Source organism: Meleagris gallopavo, chromosome 1, assembly GCF_905368555.1.
Source record: "Meleagris gallopavo chromosome 1, MGAL_WU_HG_1.1, whole genome shotgun sequence".
Taxonomy (NCBI): Eukaryota; Metazoa; Chordata; class Aves; order Galliformes; family Phasianidae; genus Meleagris; species Meleagris gallopavo.
The window spans coordinates 85,799,505-85,820,649 of record NC_139404.1 but is presented as its reverse complement, the minus strand read 5'-3'; the positions used below and the strand labels follow the sequence as shown (position 1 = coordinate 85,820,649).

Genomic DNA, 21,145 nt, shown 5'->3' with positions numbered 1-21,145 from the left:
TAGCAGAAGCAGACTGAAAAGCATCTGATTATTTCTACTTTTCATTGTTGTCCACAGGTTCTGAACATAGCAGTGATAACTGACCAGTGTTACCAACCAGTATTAATTCTGCTTAAGTCTGTGGGATTCCTAAGGAGCCAGAAGCACCTGGTACAGGTCAAGGAAGCATCGTGGCATGTCTTCATTCTGATTTCTCTCTGAAACAGTAATCCACAACAGTCAGGGTAAGATCTCTGTTACTTTTTCTTGAAATGTTTTTTTCTGCAAAAAACTTTTTGCAAACTTTTGTTGAGAAAATTGTCCAAGCAGTTTTAAGTTACATTATTCAAGTAATAACTAGAAAAAGACCTCACCTCACCACCTCACCACTTACCAATACTATTTTTAATCTATACTCTTACTTATCTCCTTTTGTCAACTGTTTATCCTTATGATTTAAGGAGAAAAGAGGAAAGTTCTGAATGTAATCATCTCTATTTGTTAGAGAAACATCTTTATAAATCTGTCAGGCTATAGAATTTATAAGCTTCTGTAGGTAACAAGCCTTATCAGATTTCCAAGACAAACCTTGCTGCTTTATAAACTGGAATCCACAATCAGAACCATCTTTACCAATTGTTTCTCTGGTGCCAAGCCACAACAGCTTACCCAGAACAGTGCACATGCCCAAGGATGTATGCCAAAACGTTTCAGTGCAGGATCAGGTCTCTATACAATTAGCTGCATGTAAGGCTTCAAGCCTGAAACTGCAGTAGCTCAGGGGACCACTATTTTACAGATGCAGTCGGACTGGGACCTAAAATAACCAAGCACATAAAGATCTCGGTCTTCTCCACAACTGAAGAATTCTTACAGTTGCACTTACAGACACACCCCACAACCAAAAAAAAAAAAAAAAAAAAAAAAAAAAAAAAAAAAGCATTCCCTCTCTCACCCCCCCAAAAAAAAAATTTATTCTGCATTTGTGAAATAAGAAGATGCATATTTATAATTGCAATTCCTTCTCATCTCCCTCAGATGAAAATACTACATAATCCTTTGGGATAAACTCAACAAACGAAAAAAATCAGTCCAAAAAAACCCCTCAAGTTCAGGAACATTTTTTAAAAAAGCCAACAGCTAAAAAACCTGTGCTGACCATAACAGTAAAATAAGGACGGGGAATATAACGTCCTTATGATCCACCAGTTTTTACCAATTATCGTCTTTCTACCATTTTATTTCACAGTGTAGCACAGAGACAGTTGGATTTGACATCAGAAAATGAACAAGGTATTAAGAATTTTCTATGAAATTGTGTTCCGGTATGCTCAAGACTGTGTGCCAATTGATAAAGTAGAACCTGCTTAAAACCCTAGGTCGACACAGAAGTCCAAAGCTCTGAACAATAGCAGCATATAAAAAGAAAACACAAAATCCAATGAATCTCAGTCAAATATGCTTTAAAAGACAGTCAGTAGGCTTCCTTGTTACTGAACTACCACTGAAAATTACAAGTTCAAATGTGAGACTGGAACCACCAAGTCCTCTACAAAGCCCCACACTGCTGCAATGTTTTCTTCTTTCTACACCAGTTATGTCAATCTCTAGAGCAGCTGAACTATTTAAGTACAGACCAGGCCTGGTTTAATAAAGTCTTTTGAGCAGTGGGACACTTTAGTGCGTGCTTAGTACCAGCATAAACACATTTCTACCACCTTCATACATCTCAGACCACGCTCATACATCCCTGCAGAAGTCACTTTCAGAGAAGTAGGAAGAACGGAGGGCAGTATTCATACAGCACCGAGTTAAGGAGAAATCCTACCGTGTTGTTTTTCTATTACACAGTGCAAGCTCTTGCATAGAGAAGAACAGTTCTGAATATTGAAGTTGGATGCTAGCAGATTTGGTAACAGTTCATGAATACTCAGCCAGTAAGTCTGAAATCTGACATGACAAAGTTATCACTTTTTTTCTTCTATCAGTATGGAAAAGTAATACTGTCTACATACAAAGCAGAACTTTTAGTAACAAAAAGGTAGCAGGTGTAACAAACTTTTACAGCCATATAGAAAATTTCGGGAAGTTTGGAAGTTCTGCCATGCCCTGGCCTTACCTGAACATCCTTGGGACAACTGCAATCTGTGAAATAGAATTCTGAATGGTTTATAAGAAGTAGTTAGCTGATACCTGGAGAAGTATGCAATTATGACAGCAAAGTGTTATTATGCCCTAATAACGTGTTTAACAAAATATGTAACATACATTTATGACAATATCATCATCTACCCCTCTTCCCCCCTCTCCCCCCACTCTGCCCTGGTCAGGCCTCACCTGGAATACTACATCCAGTTCTGGGCCCCCCAGTACAAAAAAGACAGGAATCTCCTGGAAAGAGTCCAGCAGAGGGCCACAAAGATGATAAGGGGCCTGGAGCATCTCCCCTATGAGGGAAGGCTGAGGACCTGGGTCTGTTCAGCCTTGAGAAAAGACGACTCAGAGGGGATCTGATTAATGTCTATAAATATTTAAGGTGTGGGAGGCAAAGGGATGAGGCCAGACTCTTTTCAGCAATGCATGGCAACAGGACAAGGGGAAATGGCCACAAACTGCAGCATAGGAAGTTCCACACAAATGTGCATAAGATCTTCTTCACGGTGAGGGTGACGGAGCACTGGCAAAGACTGCCCAGGAAGGTTGTGGAGTCTCCTTCTCTGGAGCCATTCAAGACCCTCCCGAATGCCTACCTGTGCAGCCTGCTGTAGGGAGCCTGCTTTGCAGAGGGGTCAGATTTGATCCCTATAGGTCCCTCCCAACCCCTATAATTCCATGATTCTGTGGTTTTACAGTACGCTCAAAGACTTCTCTGTTTAGAAGAAGTCTTTTTTAGAAGACTTTTTTTTCTGTTTTAGAAAAGACTGGTTAGAAAGTGAATTATTCTGGCTCTTTGGTAAGATGATATGCTAAAAATCAACCTTCAATCCACCTCTCTAGAGGAAGCGGCAGCTTTTTCAGATGTTAAAGAGCATCACAGACGTCCAGCCAAACCAAGGGGACTTAACTGAGTCCTTACTGAGTACTACTTAAGTACTGTATTAATAGTGCTGTAATTTTAACTGGTATTTTACTTTATGGCAGATTCAACACTTGGAAAGAAGCAAAATAACATAAAAATCTGAACAATTTAAAAAAAAACCAAAAACTTTTTGTCCCACAACACAGTATCAAGTTTTTCCGTCCAGAGATTGCACCACATTTAACATAGGAAGGAGACATCACCATTCCAGATTTGTAAATAAAGAAGCAGAAAGAGGAAGCAATCGACGCAAGATCATGAAGCAAATTAATAGTAAAGCTGCCTGTAAAGCTGTATAGTAAATTACTGGCCTGTTGCTTTTTTTTTTTTTTCCCGTTTCACTGGGTGCAATTTTCACTCTTTGAATGCTAGAAGGAAGTGCTAGCCCTTTCACTTGCTTCCTAAAGTATAAATGTAGAACTAGAATGTATTTTCAACCATCTCTCTGAATATACTTCAGCTTAAACAGTAAATTGTATTAGATACAGTATTGCACATGCCTCAGGTCATACTTAATAAAGTTCATTCAGTGCTTGATGCGCATCTTACTAGAAACTTACTCCAAGCTTTCTCTCCTTCACTCCTAACACCATTTGAGTGTAATCCATGTGTTACTCAAAGAATGTCTACTTTGGAAAACGTTCGTGCTTCAGCTACACCAGAACACAACCAGAATAAATGAGGTACCAGGATCTTAGTGGAAACCACTCAAGGATCTCTGTCTATGTGTGCATTTCACACAAAAGGGGTTATACCAGCATACCTTTATGGGCCAAAAGACAGTTACAGAAGTGCAAATATACCCTTATAGAAAAGATTTTACAGCTTATTTTGGTCTCTGAAGGTGAACAAATCGTCATGGCATGCAGTACCTTAATTCTGAGCTTATGTATCCACACTCATAATTTCATCCCTGTTTCTGCAACAGTAAAATCCACACCAATAACCAGTATCGTGATACAGGTCAAGTACAGAAGAGCCTTAAAGAATAAGTCCCTCAATTAGATCTATGAAGACATTTGCTATGAACCCGAATTTCCTTCCACTGAAGCCAACAGCAAACTTCTAACTCAATTTGGAGAGACAGCGATCTGAGCCATTGTAGCATCGTTCCTGGGAAAATGAGGAATTAATTTGCAGTGATGGGACCAAACCTTCTACTCCTCCAAAAACACCTCAGAGAAGGGTGGGGGGTGTCTCATTCTTCCCATCAAGCATTGTCAATGTAGCTGCAGCAATAGTTTAAACACAGTTCCCCTAGCTGGTTTTGCCAGAATTTCCGTAACAAACAGAGCCCAACTCTGCTCAAGCAGCCTTAGTAGGCTCGCATAAACACATCAGCTCAGAGCTCAGATTGAAGGGAATCTTACAACCACATTTTTTACATGGCCAGTAGCCCACCTCAGTGTGAGACAACAGAAAAGCATCACTAAGCATACACTGAGGAAGGGGCTTCTCCTAGACATCTCATCCAGAACATCCTTCAAGATATCACACCTCCTGAAAAAAAAAATCTTGGCTCAAATACTTTTTTTTCTGAAAAAGAAAACCTCAACGTTTCACATATTTAAGGGGGGAGGAAAACGAGTCAGAACAAGAATATTTCAATCCTAAGGAAATGCAGTAACTATAAAATCAGCCACATTACTACAGCATTCTGTTTAAATGCTTATGCCAAACAAGAGCTAATTGTTTTAAGGCACTTTCATAAAACATGAATGCTTTGGCAATAAACAGCTTCCATAAGAAAAGCTGCCTAAAACGTGTGACTTATTTCCTTACTGCTCTTGTAGCAAATGCATGTGAAAATAAAAATGATGACCCTTTCAGGATGAGCGATTCATCTTACTTTGGCATGTTCTCTTAAGAAAAAGTGTAGATAATATTCAGTAACTTTACCAATTTTTTTTTTATTTATCTTTTTTTAAAGGAATGCTTGTTCTTGCCTGTTTTAAACGTCTGTGAACAGCATTTCAACTGTCACTTCCAGTCTCTTCTAATTTCTATTTAGGTTTTCATCTTCTATGTTAATACTCAGGTATACAAAAACCCCAACAGCTGTAAATACTTTGAATACTCTATGCAGTGATACAAAAGAATTTGGACAAACAGAACAGAAAGACAAGATCACAAAATCTGTTTGCACCAAGGAAAGGCGGCCATAAAAACTCTTCTTGAAGTGTGTCATTCTTCTTTTTGGGGGGAGCAAAATTACAATACGTGAATAGTTTGTATAACCATGCCACTAGGCCTCAGGCACACTCCACATTTCTGATTACAACCCTCCAACCATATGAGGTCTAATTCTGCATTCCTTAGTAGTCAGAAACACTGGTACACTCTTATCCTGCTGCAGAAAAGCACCACAGAGCTGCAGAGTCAATACATGTTATCAAGCTTCTTTTGACTCTGTCAAGATGCTATTAAAATTTTGAGTGGGGAGGGAATGGAGGGAAGAGGTTAGAATTCTTTATCCATGTTACTCCATAGAGTTTCTATGGCATTCACCATTTTATTTACTTATCTATTTATTTATTTATTAATTATCGTTTTCTTCATCTAATACATAAATTAAGCTGAGGAAAAAGCATTCATCACCAAAGGCTTCATTTCAGTTTTTGGGTTCTGGACAGCAGTGGTGCTAGACCCATGTCTGGAAATGATCAAGCCCTCCCTTGTCCATTAAAACCACAGCCACATGTCACACAGTCTGAAGGAAAGACTGTCACAGCAGTTTTAAAACAATCACTTTGTTGTTTTTATTTATTTTAATCAAGTAACGTTGTAAACAGACAGGACTCTGTTCATCCTGTACCTGCCAGGAGCAGGAGAGGCATCCATCTCTCACACAGATGTTAACACGGCTACAGAGTCATCTAGTGAGCTGCTCTGTGCTCCTCCGTAGTGGCAGACTTCTGCTATTACAAACAGGAACTTTGGATAATGGATACTGAAGTTGTCTTAGAAAACATGTTCAGGTTAGCATAAATAGATTTACAATTAAAACAAATTTTCTCTGAACAAAGAAATTAGACTCAAATTTCAATCAGATGTTACTGATCCTTAACATATATTAATAAAACATCCCTGAAAGTAATTTAGCTTTATTTTGTGACAAACCAATGTTAAAATTTTACTGCAATGTTTTATAACCCTCTCTGTATAATAAATTATTTTGGGGTTCAAAATTGTAAACAAAATTCAAATACTGAATGTGTCAGACTTCACTGAAGGACTCAGAGGATGGTGACACACTGGAACAGGTTGCCCAAGGAGGTTGTAGATGCCCCATCACTGGAGGCATTCAAGGCCAGGCTGGATGTGGCTCTGGGCAGCCTGGTCTGGTGGTTAGCAGCCCTGCACACAGCAGGGCATTGAAACTTGATGATCTTTATGTTCCTTTTCAACCCAGGCCATTCTATGATTCTATGATTTGACCAAAAAGAAGAGCTATGTTTAGAACCAAGTTACCTGAAAGAGCAAATTCCACTGCAGTTGCAGAAAAAAATGTAAGTGGTATAAAGTTGGAAAAGCAAGAAAGCTCATTTTTCTTCTGTTTTGAGAAAGTAAAGCAAATAGGGATTAGTTTTCCCAGTTCTAAAAGCTTGGTTTGGTTACATCAGAATCTGCACCTTATTTGAGATCGTACTTTCTTTAAAGCACTGAGTGCAAGTGCTGCCTTCATTAATCCATATGGGAGTGTTTGTGCATATGTATTACTTTAATAAATAGGACTCTTAAAGACCATAGTTTAAATAGTATGATTTGTCACATTCTGAACAAAAGCTTTCCATCACTAACAAGCTAAGTAAATGCATATAAGCCATGTAATCACTTACAAAAGGTGCAGGCATACAGTGCATCCTCTGAACTAGCAAAAGTTCCAAACTTAGTGTAAAGGCTATATTTGGCAATATATTTTAACCGTCATCTATCAATAGAGATTGCCTCTGAGAAAACAAATTCAAAAATATCAAAGCAAAATGAGATCAAAATTGCTAATTTAAACCAAGCGTTTACTGACTATGGTCACAATTTCAGTCAGTTGAACAGACAGAACTGGAATGCCAGGGCTCCACACGTGTAAAGGTAATGTGCACATCTGGGGCTCACAAAAGCCATGAGGATGTGGTGTAAGAGTCTCCCTGTTTGAGCTCTGCTTGCCTCCACACCTCTACCTCAGCTTGGCTTGACAGCTGCAAGGGCTGACAGCACTCCTAAACACAGACTTCTCCGTAGGATCCTCAAGTCAGAGCAGCCACTGTCCTCACTGGGAGGCCTGAGCTGCCACCCACTGTGTGGGGACACCTGTGACAACCACCTCACCTCCCCTGGTCCGTTTGCTCCATCTCCCTCAACAAAGAGCAATCAAACTCTACACACTGCCCTGCAGGACCACCCAGGACGGCAAGCAGAAAGCACAACACCAGCAGCATCACATCATCAGGAGCCTGCTCCTCCACACAAATAAATAACTGCTTCCCCTGGACCTGCCTCCCAGAGGGCCAGGATCCTCCTTTGCTGCTTGCAAACCAGGCAGGCCTGGGCAAAGACGCCTGAAGCCTTGCTCAGAGATCCACCTGGATGAGCAGTCAGCTCGTAGCAGCAGTGAACTGTGCAGAGATGGCAGAGCTGCAGCTCCTCTGACAGCGTCCTTGTGAGGAAATCAAGCCTCACAGGGCTCACATCAGGTTTGGCCCAGGTCACTTTGAGCCACAGAACATACTCAACGCAAGCGTCTGATGCTCTGCAGCAACACCGAGGTGAGCACATACAAGACATGTGAAGAAAACACTGAGTTAATATCACAGGGAACAGTTGGAGACAGTTTTCGTCTGACACACATGCAGGCAGTACTCTTAGAGATTAATGGGAAAGGGGAACACACAACCAACAATTCCACTTAGCTGTCCATGCTTTACTGCCCTTATTTAAGGTTTTCTGTTCCAATAAATAAAACTGAAAACTTCCTCCCCTTCCTCTAGTTCTGACACTCGTGCTCTTTATTTAGTCCAGCAGCCTTCAACAAGAGGCACAGCAACTCTGTTTACTCTTTCAGCACTGGAACGTGTTTTTAATCAATAAAGTAGAGGAAACAAACTGCAAATAGGTTCTTGCATTAAAGTGTTTGCTACCAGCTTTCTCATTCTTCATTTCGCAGACACCAAATTTCCCCCCATAAACACCCCTGTTTCTCCAAAAGCAGCTGGAAATTAATTATGCTATTTTTATTTTCTTATTAATTCCTATGCCATAGCTCTGTAATCAGTGCTGAATCGTGCTGCAATTTTGTGTACTTGTTTCAAAATATATTATGAGCACTTGATGACTGATGTTTAACACAATGTATGAAAGAGTATCTCAAATAAATTAGAAGGAAGAAACACAAATAGAGACATTTTACTTGAAGTAAGAAAGAATTCTGAGACATCCAAATGTGTTAAATGCTGAAACTCCCAGGTCTGTGGCACGGTGTTCACCGATGAGAACTGAGGCAGGCCAGAAGTCTGCACTCCACAACACAAGAACTGAGTATTATAAAAACTTTTTGCAAAGAGAAAGGACAACTGAAGCCAGACTTCAGTGAACTGGAACTGATAACAATACCTCTTTCAAAATCTATACTCTCCAACTATTGATTTAACCTGCATCAAAACACTTTCCTTGCTGAACCACGTAAGCTTGGGAAGCAAACATATGTGCAAAGTAACATTACACACATGACAAATACCACATATCACCCACCTGCTGCTCTCCCAGCCCCTTCTCATTTTCAGGAGCTCTGCACATTTCAGCCTGTGTTCCTTGCCCCTCCTCTATTGCTCACATTCAGGCCATGCACTTATGCACTGATCACTGAGTGCAATGGGTGCGTGACCCCGGCAGGACTGACTGTATACCAATAATTAAGAATAACACAAAATTGGCAGCCTTCCTGAGGAATTGCAGGCTACCAGCAGCTTTGGTCAGATTCTAGAAGGGGTACACATCATAGAATTGCTCAGGTTGGAAAAGACCTTCAAGATCATCAAGTCCAATCACAACGTCACCATACAACCTTAACTCTAACAACCTTCTGCTGAATCATGTCCCTGTCCAGTAATCCAACTGCAAAGGTGTAGCTGCAGGACAGAGCTCTTCGATAGTTTGGACAAGATGCAATGACACTCTCATACTCTTCCCCCAAAAAAATAGTAATGATAATAATAAAAACATGTGAATCAGCATGATGTGGCTCACTATAGAACTGCCATTGCTTAAAAGTGGCTTGTGGAGAGTATCAAACATGGCCAACCATAATCGTGCCCATTTCATCAACCTAGCAAAAAAGCACAACTTCCTCTTAACATTCATAGACCGATTTTAACACAGAATATCACGTTTCAGCTCTGCTGACTTTTGTGAAGTTATTTCATGCTGAAGAATGTGAAAATAAGGAAAATTTTGATTTCTTATGTTACTCTATTCATTCCCTCCCAAGGTTTTCTTTATCAAGCTTCATCAAACTTCTCATGGTGTTATTTTCTTAAATAAACTCAAATATAGAAATAAGAACTTAGGATAATTTGTTTCACAAAGGAAGAAAGAAGACTTACAGTGCTACTGTAGAAGACATAATCCCAACTATTATCACACAACATGCCTTATCCACTCCTGCGAGCTTGTTGGTTAAGACCTGACTGGGGTGCGTATGGGGAGAAAAGGAAAGAAGAGAAAGAAAAAAGAAAAGAGACTACTTTGGACAATGCAGATGCTTGAAGGTCCTTACGTAACTGGCAGAAGAACCGTACTTGGGAAATACCTGATCAAAGCCACCAATCAAATGCTTTAAAGTTCACTCAGAAGTTTCCAACCTGCTAAAGGCACTGCTCGGCACATTCAGCAGCACAGAGCAGCCACCATGATGTGGTGAACACTGGCTTCTGGTGGGTTGAAGCTTTCCTCACTTGAACCCTGCCCTGGGCCAATTCATCTGTCATCAGCAGCGCTGAAGGGCTGTTGTTCACCCTGTGCACCTGGGAAAGTCACTCCAGACAACAGCTCCTGAGAATGCAGAAACCTTCCTGGTGCTGTACCTACAAGAGGAAAGTAACCATGCAGCGGGGCACTGGGTCAGCATGGTCCTTGCTGGGGATTCTGTTAAGAGACATTCAATTTGCTATAGACTACTGTCCTCAGGAGAAAAAAAAAAAAAGAAAAAAAGAACAGGCACCAGGATGAGCAACTTCCCACTTCCCCTCAGCAAGGGAAGATGCAGACAGGATTTGTTGAGATTTCTGTCAAGACAGCTTCCACTTAATATAAGTTCAGAGAACTTACATCTCGTGCTGTGGAATGAATTTCTTTCACCTTTGCTGGAAGGGACATTCAGTGACAACAAGGTTCAGTGAAATGCTGTTTCTTACTCTTGAAGATTTTTCACATTTTATGAAGTCTTTTATACTGAAACACCCATGTGGAGGATTTCTGATAAGAATTCCGTGCTTCCCAAGCAATGGATTTTCTTAGTGTAATTGCATAAAATCCAGTTGCCTTTCTTCTCCTTGCTAAAAACTGAAATTTTGTTGTAGCAGCTTTTTGTATACAGAGCTGTCTGAAGCTGGTTTATTTTCACATGCTGAATTGTCCACGCTCACGAGGACTTGCTATTACTTTGTGCATTTGTGTACTACGAAGGAAAAGGCAGGAACATGGGAAAACGTCAAACCCATGGTCTTCCTCTTTGTTGATTCATCTTTTGTTATCAACTTTATAAGCACTAGAAATGATAAAAATGCTACTGTCACTGCAAATGCTACAGTTAGATCTTCACTAACTGAAGTTTCCTTTCCTCCTCAAGTAGAGCTCCTATTTTAAAACCAAATCCACCTCATCTCCACAGTAGCTAAACATTGGTTTTCAGCAAATCTTTAAGTCTTACATGAAATATCTTTACTGGGCTTAGACACAGAAGTTCAAACTGCTAAGTCAGGCTTCTTAACAAAATAGGGCCAGAACACTAAAGCAGGCTCTTCTGTCAATTTCACATTCCATGAAAAAGTTAGCTACAACTTAGCACTAGATTATGAATATTAAATAAAAACAATGTAGTCATAAAAAACTATTCAGACCATTCTTTTTTAATGAAAACCAATATCTGATTTCATAAAAGTTAACACAGAAGTTAGTATTAAATAGCATAATACACACTGTAGCCCAAATAGCACATTCAGTGTCAAAACCTCTTCTGTAAGCTCTCCTCTCAATCTAAGCTCTCCTGTCAACAGCAATAGAGTTGAAAGCCAGCAGCTTCACACTACTCTAAAATACCATTTTTTAAAAGTGGTGCTACGGAGGAAGTTGGGTATTTGCATGAGATGCTCAGCTGGCAGAATTCAGTGAGACCACTCACACATCAAGATGGGCATTTATCAGGAAAGCTTTGTAGGGAGCATACACTGAGGGAAAGGGCACAATTAAGGAGATGTGGGTTTGATTCCATTCCTTGCTCACACTGCTAAATGGCTGCAAACAAGCCTGTGCTGCTCCACTGTTCTGTACCTCAGGTGCCTAGAACAGGAATAAGAAGTGACTGTTCCTTGTTTTGAGGTGTGTGATTACAGCATGACCTATGTGCTTTTCCAGACAAGGTACAAGTACATGAACAAGGCAATGCCAATTATTAATAATATAGTTCAAAGAACAGTGTGAGATTTGATGGTTTTATTTTTCCCTAAAACACTGCAATCTAACAGCAGGCTGTCTATCCACTCTCCAGGTAACCCCTACACCGATTCAGGTCTTACCCCATCTGAAACCCATCAAGAGGAATGACAGCTGGGGGTCTTCTATGGAAGACTATGCATCTCCAAGCACCAGGCTCAGCACACCACCCTCAGAATGAAGCACTGCACTGTCACTAAAATTTAAATAACAATAGTTATAAATAAATAAATAGCAGTAGTGGTAAAAAAAACAAAAAAACAGGGAGTCTGCTTCTGACAATGAATTCCCCTAATAATAAGGGGAAGAAAAGAAAAGGAATAAAGATAATACTGCAGAAGAAAAAGCTGACGTCTTCCTGTTTCTCCCCCCACCTCCAGAAGCAGTTTGAAATACGTATGACCATTATGTCAAGCCAGTTTTGCAGACTCCTAAGTAATAAAGAAAGCATACATTATTATGGTTACAGCGAGGTAAAACAGTATCCATACTGTGCTAAAACAAACTTAATTCACTCAGGTAAACTGTTCCCATATACGGGCACAGCGCGATTTAATGAAGGGAAGTTTCATTAGCCTCCATCTGCAGGTGGAGAAGGACATATGGCTGCATTTCCATGAGTATGCTCTGACCCTGTGAACCTTCAGCCCACCACAGCCCCCACCAGGCCATCACCCGCACACAGGGCATAGGATGCAACCCGGGCCCACACTTTGGAAAGCAGCTGCCGCTTTTAACAATGACAGTGTGAGTTATGGTGAGGAATTAGAACCAGAGTTTCAGTTCAGCTCCAGCTTTAATTTCTAGCATCTTCCTCCATCACAGGGCCACCTTCTCACAAACACGGCGCCCTGCATGTGCCATACAGAGGCCAAAGAGAGGTGGCATTTCAGCTCACAGCTGCCCAGGTGTCACTGAAGGTGTGTTTACAGCCTTCACATCACAGCAGAGCCTGCATGCGTGTGGCATACACCTTGCTGGTACGTTCCTTACTTCTACACATAGTGAAGAGCAACTCTCCCCATCCACTTGCTCCAAGTTCCCTAACTTCCTACCAGCCTGCTGCAAGCCCAGTCCAGAACTCACTGACCATCAGCCCACAGAGTACAAGCAACAGCAGCAACCTGGAAGAACTTTCAGCTCTGAACACAAGATATCAGTGAATTTATCAAGGCTTATCACATGCTTAAAGATGTTTGTGCACTTATAGGACCACAAGCTGGAGAACCACTAACTTCTGAACAGAGTGCATTACAACCGTTCTGGAAGAAAAAAAAAGTGTGAGGTATACAACAAACGTATGGTTACCTCTAATATTTAATGTGGAAAATGTGACATTTAAGATCTTTAATTATTCACACAACATCTATGACAGAGAACGTTTTCCTCCTTGAATGGGAAAACAAGCATGGACAAATTCCTCTCACCATAATTCCTCTCCTAAACAGAGCTCCCACTGAAACCTATGGGAGCTTTGCAGGTGCTTTGCTGGGTGCAAAGCAAGCAGACCCCAACAACTCCAAAACGCCCTGGGCAACTTCCTGACAAACTGTAAGTTTAGCTCAAAACACAAGCTTCCTAAATTGTGGGTCTGCTTTCAAACACTTTATCAGCTCGCTGTGCTGAGAGGAAGGGGAGAGCACAACAAACTTTTGAGACAGGGACCAATGTCTGAGAAATTCTCGTGGCCCCTTCCTGAGCACATCTCCACCTCCCAGCCCGTGACACACCGGCACTCTACCTGGTGCTGTTTCCCAAGGCCATCCTGTACACCAGGCCTGGATTACTGAACTCCAGCCATGGATGGATACTTCAGTGAGACTTTGTAATAAAGAACATCTTTGTTGTTACCAAAACAAGCACTCCTTAAAGTAAACGGATATTTCTAGTTGTGGCCAAATCTAACAAAATCTTTATTCCCCCCTTTAAACGGCCATGCTATTTTTATTACATTTTAAGCTATGAGGAAATACACTTCTCAACCTCCTCTAAAACTTCCATCATGCCTTTTTGTTCAAAAGGACAGTTTTCTTCGCAATTTGTTCATGCCAGATCAATATTAGGCAAGTGCTACACTTAGCAATACACATAAAACAGAGGCCCACTCCTCTTAGAAGGTGCAAGCAGATGATTATCTCCACTTCACTTCCAGGGCTGAACTCCCATGCACACAGAAGGCTTCGTCACATAAAACTAAAGCTATAAAATGACTGAAGAGCCCACCTGAAGCAAGGTCTCCATGGTGCTCTTGCCCATTATCGCTTACTATTGCTCCAAATAAAAAAAATAAAATAAAATTCTAGGCACTTACAGACCTCTAACCCAACTCTTACCTGAAAACACAAAATTAAGCCTAGAAATCAGTATACATGCACTCAGCTCTGAATAACAGTTTGAAGCTTATCAGCCAGTTCTTGAATCTCCCAGTGTACTCACACTTCGGGAAAATCATTGCATCAATTACTCTACACAGAGCAGGATGTCAGTAATGCTACAGAACAGAAAGCAACAATCTGTCATAAAGAATTTCAGTAGTTTAATCTGGTGTTTTCAGACTCAGACTACACACATGAATCCCACCGCCCTTAACATCTGGAAAATGGAGATTTGGGTGCAGTTCTACAGGAACTGAAGGACAGGCAGCACTGTACCTCTGACCCACCTCCCCACAGCCGTAATCCCAGCCTGAAGAACAGGTCCACAGCCACAACATCACAGAGCACAGCTGCTCCTTACAGCCCCCTTCTAGCTGGCATGTTTGGGACCATCACTTATCACAAGTCTGCTGTACACTGACTGGAAAAGGTCACGGCTATGTTATTAATCCTTCATGTTTATGAGTGCTAAGCTTATCCCAAATGCATGCCTCATCTTGTTTTCTGTTAAGTATACAAAATTGCCATTAAAAATAAGTATTTTTATATACTTCGTGTGTGTGTGTGTGTGTGTGTGTGTGTGTGTGTGTGTGTGTGTGTGTGTGTAATTTCCCACTTCCTCATTTTAGGCCCAAAGCAGTTCAGTGCCACTGTGGGCAAAGGAGTGAAAGGTGCTCCGTGTGGCACACGCTTCATACTATCTATGAACACAACCCCACAAATGTACAACCTCTCCTTTACATGACCTCATCAATCCAGCTCTGAAACAGAATTCTTCATCAGAAAGTGTCAGAACTTTTTCACAGCATACAGAGAGAACAGGAAGCTGCAAACTGGAAGGCTGAGGAATACTACTACTAAGTCAGTAAGATTTGTCTTTCAGATTGAGAGATACCTGCATTCATCAATGCCAAAACAAACAAAAACAAAAAAAAAAAAAAGCAACACAGAAACAGTATGGGTGGAATTCTAATTAACACTGTTTACATATTAGAACCAAACAAACTCCTGCTGTAGTAGTATGTCAAAACTTCTCACCGATTCCTGACCCACAGAGATTTCCCATCATCTGCACCAATGGTTGGTATTTTCCATGTTTTTCCTCTCACCACTATCTCAGCAAGTTTTTGACCACCACACTGCACTCCACACATCTTAACATTACTTTGGTTCAAAACTTCAGCCCTAAGCCAATGAATTCATCGTCCTTACAAAACAGGGATCAAAAAAACAAAAGGAAAGACAAAGCAGCACCGAAAGGATGGGAGATGCAATGATGCACAGGTTATTCTGTCTGACACCTGTGCAGAAACTTTGCAAGCCAGCAGCTGCTGCCAGCACCTGGAGAAGACATGTTTTCTGAGGTGGCAGAACCCAAATGAGCATCTTCCATGTCCGAGGCAGCACCAAGAGCTGCCCTGCCTCAGGAGCAAGAAGTGAGCTCTTTTTCTGTGCGTATGCTTTACATACTCACCCAGGAAGGCAAGTGGAAACTACAGACAGACGAAGATGAAGCTGTCTCAAAGCCTTTGTCATGTGATAGTGACCTATAAAGTATCAAATAAAGGCACACCATCAGCACACCGTCATTTTACAATATCACAACCCGTCGCGGCACTGATGAGAGAAGCGGTCCCAAAAACTTGAGGGCAGCTTTCTCCTCGCCCCACCCCACCTGAGCTCCGAGCACAACACGGCAGCAGCAGGAAGCCTTTGGGAAGGCGCAAACAAAAGATGCACCGTGGCTGCGGAGGGCACAGGGAGCAGGTCGCCGTGCGTGCAGCAGCAGCAGCAGCAGGGTGGGTTATTCCTCCTCCCTCTGCCCGGCGGCCGTTCGGGTGCACACGCAGCACTGCGAGCAGCACGCGTAGGGTAGCCCCACGCGAGATCATCGCCACACGGGAACGTGGGGCGAGGCGGAAAGTTGCGCACGGGGGCAGTGGGCAGCACCGGGCGGCCGCAGGTACCGGAACCCGAGAGAGATGGCTCCGGGCAGTGCCCGCAGCCCCGGGCACGGGGGCCCAGGCCGCCGCCCGTGCGAAGTGTAGGGCCAGCGGAACCCGGGCTGCGGGGTGGGGTGGGAAGGAAAGGTATTAAATATGGAGCGAGGCTGCCGCCAGCCGGGGTTCGCCGCGGCTCTGCCCCTACGGAGGCACCCCCAGCCCGCCGCCGGTCCCCATCAAGTTTGCATCTTAGTTACAAAATGTCGATCTCGAAGGCTGACAAGACACAGGGAGACGAGGAGAGGAGCGGAGAGCGAGCGAGCGAGAGTCAGGGAGAGAGAGCGAGAGAGAGAGAGAGAGAGAGAGCGCAGAGAGTCCATCTTGCTTTGAGGGGGGAGGAGAGCGGCAATAATGCAGCGCATAAATCTCGCCCTCCCGGGGGGAAACTCTGCCCAACACCTTTGGGGGCGGGCGGCGGGGCCGCGGGACTCGGGGCGCAACGAGCCGCCCCCCGGCGGGGCCCGACCGCGGCGGTGGCAGCACGCACCTCCCGCCGCTCCCCTCCTCCTCCCCGCGGGCCCGGGCGACGATCCTGCCGCCGCCGCTGCCACCGGGAGGAGGTGCCGCCGCCGGGAGCAGCGCGGAGCCCGGCCCCCGCCCGGCGCCACTCGGTGCTGCCGGGCTCGGCGCGGGCCCCCGGCGGCGGGGCTCGGACGTGTCACCGGCAGGACGGGCAATGGTTTCGGCGCCCCAGGCCCGAGTGACCGCCGCCGGCCTGGCGGGGCCCCGGCCTCCCCGCGCGCACTCACCTCCGAAAAACAACTTTTACACGCGGGCCTCCCCCGGAAAAAGTCCCGAATCCGCCCCTCGCGCGGCTCAACCCCTGCGGCCCCCGGCCCGGCCCGGCCGCCGGGGGGAGCCGGGCTCGCTCGCTCGCTCGCTCGCTGCCCGCCGCGCGGGGCGGAGGGCGGGGAGCCGCCGCCGGTGCTGCCTCTCGCCCCGCCGCGCGTGTCCTCGCATCGCCGCCTTTTACCTTCCTCGCTCGGCGGAGCGGCATTCCCAACGCAGACCTGCTGCCGTGCGGCGCCGGGATTAGCGGCGCTGCCCGCCCGCCCGCTCCGCTCCTCGCAGCCAGCCCTTCCTTCCCCGTCCTCCTCCTCCTCCTCTTCCCCGCCTGCCTACCCCGGATCGGCTCTCCCAGCCGCCGCGCAAGTTTCATACATTGCAAATAAACCCGAGAGGAGGAAGAGCGAAGCGGCTGCCGGGGGGGAGGAGAGCGGCGGCGACGGGCTGCGGGCGTAGGGCTGCTCCCCGTAAGGCGGCGCGACCCGGGCTCACGGCGCCGAAGAAGAGCCCGGCGCCCACCCGGCGCCCCTCGGGGCGGCCCCCGCCAAGTTTCCTGTCACCGCCGCCCCCCGATGTCACCGCTTACCTCCGCGGCCTGCCGCTCCGCCGCTAACTCGCCGAGCGGACCCCCGTTTAGCCCCGCCCGCTCCTCGCCGCCCCCCGGGGCCGGGGCCGCCGCCGCCCCGGGCGCATCGCCGATGACTGCCGGAAAACGCGCAGGCACCCGACTCCCCGCCCGGCCCGGCCCCGGGGCCGCCGTCTCCTCCACCGCCGCGGCGGGCGGTGCGCGGTGCCCTCCCTGGCGGCCCCCGGCCCTCCGTCCGCCCCGCGGCGGGCGATGCCGCCCCTCGGGATGAAGTTTGCCCGCCGCCCTGTCAGCCCCGCGGCCGAGCGGCCGCCGATGGCTCGCCCTCCTCCTCCTCCTCCTTCCCCTTCCTCTCCGCGGCGGCAGAGGTGCCCGCTCGCAGCGCAGCCTGGCACCGGCCGGCCTACCGCTGCCTCCCCTCCGTCACAGCTCTCCGCGTCTCGCCGCGAGCCCACCCGCCCTCCCCTGCCCAAACTTTCCGACGCGGACAGCGGCCGCCCGAGCGACAGGGCAGCGCCGGCGGCCGCAGCCGCGCAGCACACGCCGAGCCCCGCGCCTCCCCGCCGGCCGCCGCCGGGGCCCGGGGGGGCTGCCCGGCCGCCGGGGCGCGGAGGGAAAAGTGCGAGGCGCGGACACCCCGCCGCTCCCCGCTCGGCCGCCCGCCGCCCGCGCTTCCACGCACTCACCTCGGCGGGGCCGGAGGGCGGGCGGGCAGCGCGCCGCTGGGCCGGAGCGAGGCGCGGCGCGCGGCGGAGCCCCTCCGCCTCGGCGCCCGCGGAACGCGGCTCCACACAGAGCCATGCAACCCGGGCAGAGCCACAACACTCCCCGGGATATAAGGCGGCCCGCCATTGGCCGGCGCGCTGAGGGACGGGCCCGGCAGCCATACAGCGCCGCCGTTACACCCGCGGCCCGCCGGGGAGCCTCCGGCGCACACACACACACATACACACACACACACACACATATATACGCACAGATACACACATACTCCCCGCACACGCTCACACAAAGATCGCCGAGCGGGGCTCGGGGCGGCCGAGAGGGGCAGGTAGCGGGGCCACCGAGCCCCCGCCAGCAGGGCGACGCGGGGCGCTGCCGCTGTCCGCCGGCCGCTGTCCGCCGGCAGCGCGGGGATGGCTGTGAGAGAGAGCAACGCGTGCCCCGGGCGGCGTCGCGGGGCTACGGGGTGCGGGCACGGCCGGTTCCGACCCCGCACGGCCGCCCCCGCCATCCCGGCGGGCTCCCTCGTCCCCGCCCGTAACTTCCTCTGTCAAGTTGGGAGCGGAGAAGTTGTGGCGGGCGTTGCTGCTCGGCCCCGAGGCGCGGTGCCGGGGCCCGGGCTGTGCGGAGGCGGGCGGTGGTGCCCGGGTGTTGCGGAGTGCGGTTGGGCGCAGAGGGCCTCGCCCCGGCGGGCTGCGGGCTGCGGAACCGCCGAATGCAGCGGGGGCTGCGGCTGCGGGCGCTGGCGGACGGCAGCGGCGCCAGAGGGACGCAACGAGGTTCGGCGCGACCTGCGTGGAACAGCTCCGTTCCCCTCACGAGGCGCTCGGATGGGTGTGCGTGCAGCGTGAGACCTCCATGCTTCTAGCGTGCTGGTTGTTCTTGCAGGTGGGAAGCAGCTCTTTCTCCAGGCGCGACTTGGACTCCCGGCATAGAACGGAGGGTCAGAAATAATAATGTCAACGGAGACCGGAGTGTGGCTGTTTTCACCGTGAAAGAGCAAGATGTGTGCCTCACACCTTTACACATCCGACACCGAGGATGGTGCAGAACTTAATCCGTATGTTCTCTGTCATGAGCATGTTCCATTGGATCTTTTCGACTCCATCCCATTGTTTTTGACCTTGTTCAATCATTTCCGTTTTTTTTTCCAGTTTTTTTTTTTTGTGCGCAAAATTATATTAAATTACTGTGAAATAATATTTTTTATGTCTGAATAAAATGGTGGCATAAAGCAGAAAGCTGATGCCAGAAAATGGAATTGTGTTGGTGTTTCTGAGAAGTCATTCTAACTCACCCTGCACGTGTTGTTTTTTTGTTTGTTTGTTTGTTTTTGTGTGAAGATATAAGAAAAGTATTTGAAAATGTTGTAAGGAGAGATGGAATCATCAGCACTTGAATGATACCAAACTGGTAGGATAAGCATACCCAGTGAATGAATGCATTCCACCCCATTTTCTTCATGCCCAGCACTGGGACAGCAGAGCTGGAGTCAGGTGCACGTCATGTGTCCGGCTGCCAATGGCAATGCAAGGCCTACAGCATCCACTGGTGACATGTGAAAAGGCTGGCCTGTTTTTTCAGCACATCTTCCTCCTATCATTTGCAGGCTGTGAAGTGCTTTGCTGTGGTGGGTAAGCAGCACCTTTTCAGTAGGCGCAAGCAGCTGCCACTAAGAAGAAGAGGCCCAAGCAATTAGCGCTTCCACGGTAGTTCTTCCCTCTCGCTCTTAGTGCTTTACTTCTCGGATTCTACTCATTTTAATAGAAGTATACCATGAGGCCTCTCATACCTTTTCATTGCTAAGATCATGCCAAATAGGGAACCACTGAACAACAGACGTGATTTAGGTGTTCAGTAGTGCACATGAAATTCACTTCAACTTCTCTTTAGGAGGACTTTCCACTACAACTAGTGCCCTCTGCCCATTTCAAAGAGAAGTCAACCTAAAGACACCTCGCATGCAACGTGCATGGAATGGATATACGTGCTGCTAACCAGAACCGTCACATTTTGTGCCCACTATGTGCAGTGGGCAGCACATAGCTTCAGGAGTTGCAGGCAGCCGCCTAAGAGGCCTGCAGCAGCAGGAGTTTTTTGTCACCCTGTATGAGAGATGAGTAAGCTAAGGCACGCTAGTGTGGTCAGAAAATAAAGTGCCTGGATTTCTGCTGCCTGAGATTTACTGTGTCTGCAGTGAGAGAGGGGACTGCATTTCCTTGGGCTGTCAGTCAGAGCCTTCTGCACACACCGAGGTCATAGAATCATAGAATCTTAGAATCATAGAATCATAGAATGCTAGAAAGGCCTGGGTTGAAAAGGACCACAATGATCATCTGGTTTCAAACCCCCTGCTATGTGCAGGGTCACCAACTACTAAACCAGGCTGCCAGGGATGATGGGGAAAAGGAGGGAGTGGGAGAATAGTTAATAATTCTGGCTTTCCATTTACAATTTTAGGCAATTTGCATGCTCTTTGCATGCCCGCTTGGAGGCATTTCTGGCACTAGTCAGCCACTGCTACCAAAAGTTGTAAGGTGCCATCCAGGGCCTGTGAGAAATATTTCAGGAGACAGCCAGCACGTGCTGAAATTTTTCAAATTGTTTGGAGATTACTCATTGTTTTAAAACTTCACAGGAATTTCACTTTTAGTCTTTTCAGCACGAACTTGCATTGTTAAACGTCACTTTCCTGGCACTTCCATGGAATTGGGGTTAAAAGCGTGGTGCCTTCACCTGATGTCGTCATCTGCTTACATGTACGCCTGTGTGTGGCCAGCACCCGGCTGCGCAAGTGTCTTTCAGCAGAGTTGAAGCAGTCTGCTCATCTGCACACAGCAGGATCTGGGTCTCCATCCCCCTGCATCTGGGGCATTTGCTGGAGTTTCTTAGGGTTTGCCTGTCTTGTGCT

The 21,145-nt window shown here is 46.8% G+C and overlaps 2 protein-coding genes across 9 annotated transcripts in view; one reads left to right on the top strand and one right to left on the bottom strand.

The window, feature by feature from the left end:
- BBX (BBX high mobility group box domain containing) overlaps positions 1 to 18,760 on the bottom strand; it is a 139,962-nt gene extending 121,202 nt beyond the window's left edge. For 3 of the 8 annotated variants that reach the window (XM_085239246.1, XM_085239253.1, XM_085239262.1), the window contains exons 1-2: positions 18,198 to 18,330; positions 15,611 to 15,683 (exon numbers count right to left, since the gene is read on the bottom strand). Coding sequence is in view for 1 of the 8 variants with exons in the window: in XM_085239271.1 (XP_085095397.1) it covers positions 15,611 to 15,683; positions 18,198 to 18,745 (621 nt within the window). In the remaining 7 variants the exon portion in view is untranslated. Of the gene's footprint in view, positions 1 to 15,610; positions 15,684 to 16,888; positions 17,023 to 17,112; positions 17,251 to 17,511; positions 17,650 to 18,197 lie in introns of those variants that run through there. The other 5 variants (XM_085239289.1, XM_085239304.1, XM_085239271.1 and 2 more) reach the window with 4 other exon arrangements.
- LOC146545478 (uncharacterized) lies at positions 15,738 to 19,495 on the top strand. Its single transcript, XM_085239323.1, has 2 exons — positions 15,738 to 19,013; positions 19,123 to 19,495. Exon 1 carries the CDS (start codon positions 16,491 to 16,493, stop codon positions 17,379 to 17,381), a length of 891 nt encoding a protein of 296 aa, XP_085095449.1. The 5' UTR covers positions 15,738 to 16,490; the 3' UTR covers positions 17,382 to 19,013; positions 19,123 to 19,495.
- Positions 19,496 to 21,145: the final 1,650 nt, after the last annotated feature.

What these genes read in the sequence shown, in the direction of transcription:
- LOC146545478 (XM_085239323.1), top strand. Translation starts at nt 16,491, where the DNA reads ATGCAGCGCATAAATCTCGCCCTCCCGGGGGGAAACTCTGCCCAACAC.